The sequence below is a fragment of the Salvia miltiorrhiza genome, chromosome 8 (genome assembly GCF_028751815.1).
Source record: "Salvia miltiorrhiza cultivar Shanhuang (shh) chromosome 8, IMPLAD_Smil_shh, whole genome shotgun sequence".
Classification (NCBI taxonomy): Eukaryota; Viridiplantae; Streptophyta; class Magnoliopsida; order Lamiales; family Lamiaceae; genus Salvia; species Salvia miltiorrhiza.
The window spans coordinates 19,832,474-19,842,115 of record NC_080394.1 but is presented as its reverse complement, the minus strand read 5'-3'; the positions used below and the strand labels follow the sequence as shown (position 1 = coordinate 19,842,115).

Below are 9,642 nucleotides of genomic sequence, written 5' to 3'. Positions count from 1 at the left end.
GAATAAATAAAGTATTATTAGTGGTGAGATAATTGTTCAAAAATGAAAAGAAAGAAAGATGAACTTATTTGTGAACGTCCCAAAAAGGAAAAAGATGAACTTATTTCAGGGACGGAGGAAGTATTTATGGAATAATTCATGAATAGTTTGACTCAATCCTATCCGTTTATTATGAATCATAATGAGAATGGGTCAACACTAAAAAGGAATAAGAGAATTCATTATCGGCCACTATAATATTGATGTGTAGGACCTACAACACACAGCCAAACCATTACACCACACTTCCCGCTTACGATCTATCAAAAAAATATATATGCAAGTGGAATTAGAATATCTCCGGTCTTCCCATTTGCAGATAAATTTGTATTTCTATATGATACTTATTTATATATGAATGAAATATATAGAAAATTTTCACTCAAAACATTAAAATTAAAAGTTAATTACACGTATTTGAAAATGATAGTGATTGGAGCTCAAAACAAATAACAATGTGCAAATATGGAATTCGTAATGTGTTTGCATGTGCTAGCTAGGTCTAAATAAAGAATCAATTTTTAAAATTCTTAAAGATAGCACATGCAAGTAACAAAAGCCAAATGAGAACGAGCGCAGTTTAGCTGGTAAAATGCTTCGTCTTTAATTAATAGATCGGGAGATTAGAATCACCAATTAAGAGGAGAAATGGGAACAATTGTTGATTTTTTTTATATAAGTAACAAAAGCCAAATAAACTTATGATCCCAAATTCTTTTAATCATCTCTTGAATGTATGTTATCTTATCATAGTAACTTATCAGCAACATAGACCTGTTTCCTCTTCATATTGCTCCCATATGCATGCTTTTCACTGAAAAAATTCCTGAAAATATGCACACTACTTCAGTGAATATGCATGTATATATATGTGCGTGTATATATATATATATATATGTGTGTGTGTAGGGGTGAATTGGTTAATATAAAAATCACATTTTAGCATGAGAATTGAGAATACTGCATTAAAAATATAAAGTTAACGCGTTCACCTCAAAATTAATTGCACTTGAAAAAATAAAAAAAATTGTCCCTCATGGTTTTTGAACCTAGATACTGTATTCATTCATCAAGGTGATGTATTCACAGTAGATCTTTATGATCCAAGGGCTGAAAATATTTCTCACGTTCACATTTTAATTATATGTATAGGGGAGGGCTATAATAAAAACACATTTTATTATATAAAATAGGAACCATTTCCAGCCCTTAGATCATCAAGATCTACGGTTGATTCATCACCTTGTTGGATGAATTCATGGTCCTAAGTTCGAATCTTATAGGTAGCAAAAAAATATTTTTCGCAATTCATACCTTTATACAGTGAATTCATACGTGTTCTACATAAAATTCATACATTTTTGCTGATTTGTAGTTTTTATTTTAAGAGCTGTTTTTACTGTAGCTCTTTTCCTATATATATATATATATATATATATATTTTTTTTTTTTTTTTTTTTTTTTTGATCGGTCAAAGTCATGTTAGATGTTAGTAATTAGTTTCCCATCCACTCCAAGAACCACCTTATCTCTCCATTCACCAAATCCACCTTATATCTCCAATCTCCAATTCGCTCCCAAGAGGGATCGAACCCGGGTCACTTCACTTAAGTGAGGACCCGGTGGCCAGTGGGCTAAGCCCCCTGGTTTCCTATATATATATTATCTTGCTGCTGGATGAATACCCTAAGGTCGAAGGGGCGATTTTTATTTTTATTTTTATTTCGAATGCATTAATTTTAATAGTGAATTAATGCTTGAACCTTTATAAGTGCGTGTGTGTTTTCTAGGTGGTTAGTGAATTAGGATGGTTGCATACCTTAAAAGTAAGGTAAGGATTGGTTCCATCATAAGATGGCGGAAAATTATGATTAATGTGTTGCTCTCCTCCGCTCCTCCCCATATGTACATGTGCCTAACAACACAAACCATACATAAGTAATTTCAATGCCACAATATTGAATGAAATTAATTAAATCTGCAGAATCTGAAACTTACATCAGGATTATAGTTGTGATGCAGATTAATGGGAAAGGGCAAGTGATGATCATGATCGGGACGACCTCCTCCCTCCTAATTAACATGAATAATCTCATAAAAGAGTAGTAATTAAGACAATATCTGTGATTAATGGAAACATATATATGCACACACCAGTAGTGATTGGTTTGTGAATGGATGAGGAACATAAACTCCATGGTGATGACTGATGGAAACTTGGGGCTCCTGAAATTAATTAAAAGTTGCAGAGATCGATGCGGTGATGAAGTAAGTGATAATTAATTATGATTATTCCAATAATGAAAGTATATATACGTGGTGTGATTCCAAGGGAACGACGTCGTCGAGGAATGCTAAGAGAGTAGCGTCGTCTCTAATGGCGTAGGCGACGTCGTTGCGCTGCACAGTTTTGCGGTTGTTAAGTTGAGTGTGCATCCATGCGCGTACACTTAATTCCATCACAAATATTTCACACGCTTTACCAAACAATGCCGGTGTATCGCCACTGATCATCTGCACACACTACTTGTCATGCACCATGCACCACTTAAACATCTTTTTTTTTATCATATAACAAAATTATTATTGTTATTATAAATTAAAGAGTAGTTTGAGAGTCCAACATTTTGGAAAGGAAAATAAAAACATATTATCATAAGATATAGTGTAATTGTTCCTTTTTTTTTAATACCCGCAATATAACTATTTATCTTTGAAAAAGGTTGAATATTTTCTAGTAGCATAGCTAATGTACTACAATTTGAAGCCCAATAATACTCTCGGAGCCTTAATTGGGCCTACTTAGGGCCATAGTCCATCAATGTCCTCTTTCTTCACAGAAAAAAACGAAGATAAACAGTCTCTTTTTTACTCACTACAGGCCATAGCCATTTTCTTTTTAGAGAACATAATAACATACTATTTTACCCCTATAGCTTCCAAATAAATTCCTCACAAATAATAATTCCATCACTGTAGCCATAGAAATATGAAGAAACAAAAAAATGTCAGATTCTTACAGATCTGGATTCTTGTTTTCACTGTGGTTTAGTTTCACAAGATGCAACTTAAGGATCATTCAATTCAAAGTTTGATGAATTCATGCCGACTACTGCTATAATTTCATTCTTTCTCATGGTTTATGTTAATTTCGTTTTTATATGTCTTCGATTGTACCGATTAATTTTTTGTTAGGATTTATTTTGCTCAAATCAAATATCTGCGATTTTTTCTTCTTTTACAGATTTCTAGGATTATACAGTATTTATAGTAACATGGTTTTTTTTTTCTTTGAATGAGAGTTATAGGGGTAAAATAGTACATCCAAAAATCAATTTATAGCTATTTAAATAAATAGTTATAATGAGTAAAAATAAAGCTACTTTTATAATCATGCATTCTTAATAATATTAATAAGATTATATTTTCAAAAAAACTAATATTAATAAGATTATGATTTATGCATTTGTAAGCCTACTCAATTGTCCAACTAGTTGATTCTGTATAATCTAGATTAATATTACAGGATTTTTCACATTTTAAGCATGCAAAGAAATTGTCCAACATAGTTCAGTAACTATTCATAATGATATTGTGTCTGTGAAATTCAAGCGAAAATTAATATTTTTCTAGATATCAAAACGGAAAATACACAAGTAAAACAATTGCGAGATGTTGCATACTACTGTTGATGTTCTTTAGTACTATAATTTATGCTTTGAAATTATTTTAATTTAATAAAATTGCAATAAGACCTGTATTTACGTTTTATTAAACCACCAAAAAGTAAATTAAAGTACAATAAAGTGCATATCATTAGAGGCAAATGAAAAATGTTAATATTACACCATACCTTAACTTTTTCGTCAGATTTCATGACTTTCTTTATGCGAGCTAATGGCAGTGTGTGTGGACTGCGGACATCTACAAAATCAACAAGGATGTTCAATGACCCAAAATAATATATACTCATTCTGAAAGTCATAATCTATTTTTTTTATATAATATATATATATATATATAAATTATATTTCTTTAAGTTTCTTTTATCTTTATATTGAACATTAATGAGTACATTTTGCACTAATGCTCGTCTGCTCGACTCGTAATGATTGAGTATATATAGCATTAATGCATTTTCTAAGAATGCTCGATCGCTTGACTGGCAGAGATTGAGCATGTCGAGGAGTGGTGTATTTACCACTAATGCTCGACTCGCAAAGGTTGAGCATTAATGTATATGTCACTAATACACTAATGATCGACATACTACTCGACTCGTTGTGGCCGAATATGTCGAGCATTAGTACATTTACCGCTAACACTTGACTTGTATTAGTCGAACATGTGGAGAAAAATTCGCGATTTGAGCGAAGTTTGCGATTTAAATAAGACGATTTTGTTATTTTAAATTAAAATTAATAATTTTTATAATTTTCTTTTATATTGAATATTTTTTATTTTTATTTTTGGGAATAGGTGAAAACAATCAATTACCCTACATTTAATTATATAAAAAGAGAATAATGGTAAATCCAAATAGCAATATGTAGAGTAAAAAGAAATGTAGGAGTGAGAATAATTAGTACCAGTAGGAGCGTCACATATCTCAGAAAGTCTGTCTCTCCAAAAACTTTGCATAATTTCTTTCAATTGGTTCACGAAAGATGCACCTCTTTCGGCTTCGCACTGCATATATATATATACATATACTTATTTAACTCAATTTTTTTTAGAAACGATAGGAAAAGGTAAACCACACATTTGAATTAATTGATGTGGCCGCATATATTGAGCCATTGCATTCCTCCATACAATCACAATTTTTTCAGCCACTTTTGAGTATAATATTCAAATTACTCTTTCATATAGATTTCAAGAGTAAGATTTTCAACTACAAGTTTTGAATGAGAATGAATGTAATGATTCAGCGTATTCAGATGATGATGAGAAGGTCTTAATTATAGTTTGGATTTTTCGTTCGGTGTCAGATTTGCAACATCGATCATTGAAATAAAAATTGACATAATTTATAAGTATTAAGGTGATGCCATTTTAGAACTCGATTCGACCATAAATTATACTTTACCCTTAAACTTTTAATTCTTTCTTCTTGCCGGAATGAAAGAGACCTCATATGCGAAACTGACCGAGTATTTTGATTAGGCTGGCAAATTTAAAACAATTTTATTCGGACAAATTGGCCTCACTTGATTCATTATCTCTTTAACAAATTAACAGAAAAGGTTAAAGTTCAGTTGTATCTTTAAAGATATTATTCAAATAAGTAATATTTGAGGTCTAAGGTTAACTCACTATCACAAGGTCTGAAGGGAAAAGGAGCAGAAGAATCATAATAAGTTAAAAAAAGAAATGAACAAACAAAATATATCTTATAGATTTAAATTTTAAATCACTCATATCACATTTTCAATATCATATGTTATCATATCAGTCTACTCCTACTCAAATAATAGAAGATTCTTTAGTAAATTAAAAGGGAACTAAAACTATATGCGACTGTGCGTTCGTATATTTTTGGCCTGTCAAATCTTCCCATTTGCAATTTCATGAGAATCTAAATCATGTCATATGTTTTGCCAAACAAATTTCACATTAGATAGTTTCTCTAGACTTTAAATTAAATAAATAAGTGATTGACGGCTGATATAAGTTATAGAGTAAATAGAGAAACAATCAAAGTGATTGATTTACCTGATGATGGTCAACATGAAGAGAAGAGGAAGGCATCGGCATAAAATTGTGCATTTGAAAAGGTTGTTGTGATGCCGACGATGAATGGCTCAAGTTCATTACCTTCTTTTCCCTATTATTATCCATTTTCAAACCAAGAGTTTAATTGAGCACCAATAGGTAAAAGAGCTTATAAATATCAAAGGAGGGAGGCGATGTTCGAGTTTGTAATTATATAGTAAAATATTTTATTGACTTTATCACTCCACGTGTTGAAAATTATAGGTGTAACAAATAATAATACTGTCTAAAATTATTTATTATAGAATCAGACAGAATAACCAGCGTTGAGTTTGGATAATCTTTACATAAATTTTGTGTTGAATCATCAGCATACAGGTAGGATTAGAGTAAGATTAATGACAATGCATCCGGTGTAGGTATATGTAATTATTACTTATCACCTTTTTTTCAAAACATTTATACTTGACATATAATGCAGGGTAACCAATACTACTAAGTATTATTTCAACGAATATTGTTTCTGGTCTTGGTTATTCTGTCTTACATATGAATATGTTATTTCATTGATTTGGTTGGTTTTCGGCTTGCACGCCAACAAACATGACATATAGAGCAGATATAATTTGGATAATGAAAACTAATAATAGTAGATTGTCTTTTTTAAAAATAACAGTAAAAAAATATACAATTCCTAATTTCCTACTTATAAGTTATAACTGAGCACAAAATGTCTCAAGCTAAATAAATTGACGAACAATAAATCAACTTCTCAGATAATTTAGTAGCCAACTGCCGAGGCATTGTTGCCTTATTTTAAAATTCAGACGAAGAAATCTATAATATCTTACCTTGCAAAAATATTGTTAACTCCCTTTTAACTCTTTCAATATGACCCTTCGATTTTGTTAAGATATTGACATATTGTGAGTATTTAGTATTTAGTTATTTTATTTTATGCTGTTTTGTTTTGCGATGAGTACAATAATAAACTGTAGAAAATTAGTGCGGCCCAAATTATATTTGCGGATCTATACCCAACTAGTTATGCACCTCAGCACTCAGCAACTGATATGATATTATGGCCGGAAAAATACTTATTTTTCCTTTCTCTTGATTTCAGAATCTACTCTTTGTTTACCCGGTCCCAGCTATGTAATTCATTATTAACTATATCAACCAAATATACTGAAAATATGGGGTGAAGATTTATTTATAACCATAAAACTGAAAATTACTATGTTTTTCTAGCTATTCTTAGGTGGGCAGTGAATTACTCTGTATTTGAAAAGATTAAAAAAAAAACCCAAATCTAATTCCCCAGCGGCGCCAAACCCTTCCACAACGACGTCTGATGTTACTCCCTCTCCTTCTGTTTTCCTCAAGTCCATGTCAAACATTTCTGTATTCTGTTGAACGTGTTATTTGTTGAACCGCATTAAAATTACTATTCTCTAAATAATATGCATGAAAACATATTTTGCTTTAAAAGTGATCGCTGAATCATCAACATGGGATAGCTCACTTATTAATCTATTTGTGTAGCATTATGCTTCTTCCTTTGAATTTAGTTGGCCATTTGCTCTCACCAACCGTTGGTTACCTCTGATCAAGCGAGTGGGCCAAGAAATAAAATAACTAATGTAACCATAAATAACAATAATGTTTGTAGTATAACTACAATTATCAAGAATTGCTATATCAATTTGGAGTTCAGCCTAACAAGCTGTGTACATCGATATTGAGCCGTATTAACAATTGAACCAGATTTTTCATTTTTATTTTCTACACTTCAGTAATCAATATCTATTCAAAATCATGCAAGATACCACATCGAGGAAAGCGGATCATCCAGTGCTATAGATGCAGTTCTAAAATATAACCCAATTTGAATAGCACATACCAATCAGCGTGGCGGTGGTGGTCGCAATGGACCAGCCGCCATGAGCTTCTCCTCCTCAGTAAGAGAGTGGCGGAAATGGCAGCGGTGACCGTAAGGGCAGGCATCTCCGGCGAGCACCATGCGGCAGACCTCAGTCTTGTAGCGTGGGTGCCTGATCACTGGGCGCAGCTCCTTGATTCCATGAGCGAATTGACAGTTCTCCCCGTACGGACACGCGCCAGTTTCTTCCCACTTATTGCACAATTCTGTTTTGAACATCCCTTGGTTGTAAACGTCGAATTCCAGCGCATCTTCTTCCTCTTTTGCCCCTGGCACGTACACCCTTTGCTGCTTACAGTTGCAAGTCAACAGAACCCCAAACAATTCAAGGAAATTTGGCACAAGTTAATGTTGGCAAACAACTTGAACATCTTAATTAATCATTCAAATTGGAGCTGATCATATATTTCATATTACAGAATTTGAATTAATTAAGCAAGAATCAACCAAGACTTGATCAACATTCCGCTTCTCAAGTTTTTAGATACCTATTGTACAAGATCTTATTTCGGTTTTGCGATACAGCAAGCATACTCATCCAGGCTCAAAATAAACAGAGTCTAACAGATCAGACATATGATATACAACTACGAATTTCAGATCACTGAACAGATTAAATAATAGTAATGTATATTAATATTTTTTTTCATGTTTCTTAAGATTTCTGTTCTGAAATTACAATAGATTTATGTTAATAATGTGGAATTAAATGAAAAACACTATTTGCAAGAAATTCAAATCTACGAACAAATCAGAAACGGTTTCACGTGGAATGAAGCACACTAGAGGTCGAGTTGACTCACCGAAGGTGGAGACGGCTGACTCACTGTTTTCTGGATACTCGGTTCCCGGCCAGAGCGATTCATCATCTTCAGATAACCTTTTGAACGCACCGAAATGCTCTTCGGTAGTACGGTCTTCTCTGGATTCCTCCGCTCGAAGCGATTGCATTCTGCAAGAGGTTGCGGAGCCGGTACATGTACCGGAACAGGAACGGAAACCGGAGCGGCGGCGGTGGGAGAAGCGACGCCGAGGCGGTTGAATTCGGAGAGCAACCGTTCGCGAGAGAAGAGCAAGGCGACGCGACGAGACAGATCGGCGTTGGAGACGCGGAGAGACTCGTTGTCGCGTCGGAGCGCATCGACCTCCTCGATAGAATCGCGAAGTCGCGATATGCAGAGTGTGTAGCGGTTGTAGAGCTGCTGGTACTCGAGGATGCTGCTCGAATCATGGCAGCGGCGCTCGGCATCGCCGCCGTCGAAAGATGCAGCGTCTGTAGTGTACTTCTGAAACAGCGAGGAGTACAAGGAGGCGTCGGAGTTGAGATAATCAGTCCGCGAATTAGGTGAGAGAAAGAAATTGCTCCGAGAGAAACAATGCGGCGCAGCGTCGGCGGCGGAGGTGGTGGTGAGGACGGAAAATGAGGTATTCTCCTTCTGCATCGCACCGGAAAACTCTCTGAGACGCAGAAATCACGAGACCTAAAGCAGTTAGTGATTGTTGTTGAGAAACAGGGGAATTGGGTCTGAGCAGAGTAGCAAGAGAGCGGGAGAATATAAAGCATGAGAAGAGAAAATACTGGATATGTGCCGGTGTACAAGAGGTCATGAGTTTGAGCCAATGATAAGACGGGATTCAAGGTCGGTTAGAATGGTGTTGGTGGTGTAGGCCGTAGAGAAGTAAATTGCTTGCAACAGACGCAATTTTACTTTTTGGCGGGGAGAAATGCCTCTCACTTCGTTTGGACTTGGAAGATAAGCTTAAGATAACAGATACAAAGAGTATCAATTACTATGAAAAAAATAAGTGGTAGGAAGAAGTTCTTCTATTTATGCAATTTGGCAGCTTTGGTTTTCTTTTCCTAAAAAGATGCAGCTTTTAGCAGTTGATTTGAGGTTAAATTAAAAAAAGTTATGCATGGTTTGAACATACATTTTATAGGTGAT

General features: G+C 34.1%; 2 protein-coding genes across 2 annotated transcripts; both read right to left on the bottom strand.

Moving 5' to 3' along the window:
* Positions 1-618: 618 nt before the first annotated feature.
* On the bottom strand, positions 619-5,939 carry LOC131001678 (nuclear transcription factor Y subunit C-3-like). Its single transcript, XM_057928244.1, has 8 exons — positions 5,755-5,939; positions 4,629-4,728; positions 3,893-3,963; positions 2,356-2,553; positions 2,194-2,265; positions 2,038-2,112; positions 1,859-1,954; positions 619-865 (listed from the first exon to the last, which is right to left on the bottom strand). The coding sequence occupies exons 1-8, from the start codon at positions 5,878-5,880 to the stop codon at positions 851-853; spliced, it is 753 nt and encodes a 250-aa protein (XP_057784227.1). The 5' UTR covers positions 5,881-5,939; the 3' UTR covers positions 619-850.
* A 1,445-nt stretch (positions 5,940-7,384) lies between these two features.
* Positions 7,385-9,323, bottom strand: LOC131001639 (zinc finger CCCH domain-containing protein 14). The gene is made up of 2 exons (XM_057928191.1): positions 8,500-9,323; positions 7,385-7,984 (listed from the first exon to the last, which is right to left on the bottom strand). The coding sequence occupies exons 1-2, from the start codon at positions 9,136-9,138 to the stop codon at positions 7,661-7,663; spliced, it is 963 nt and encodes a 320-aa protein (XP_057784174.1). The 5' UTR covers positions 9,139-9,323; the 3' UTR covers positions 7,385-7,660.
* Between the last annotated feature and the right edge of the window lie 319 nt (positions 9,324-9,642).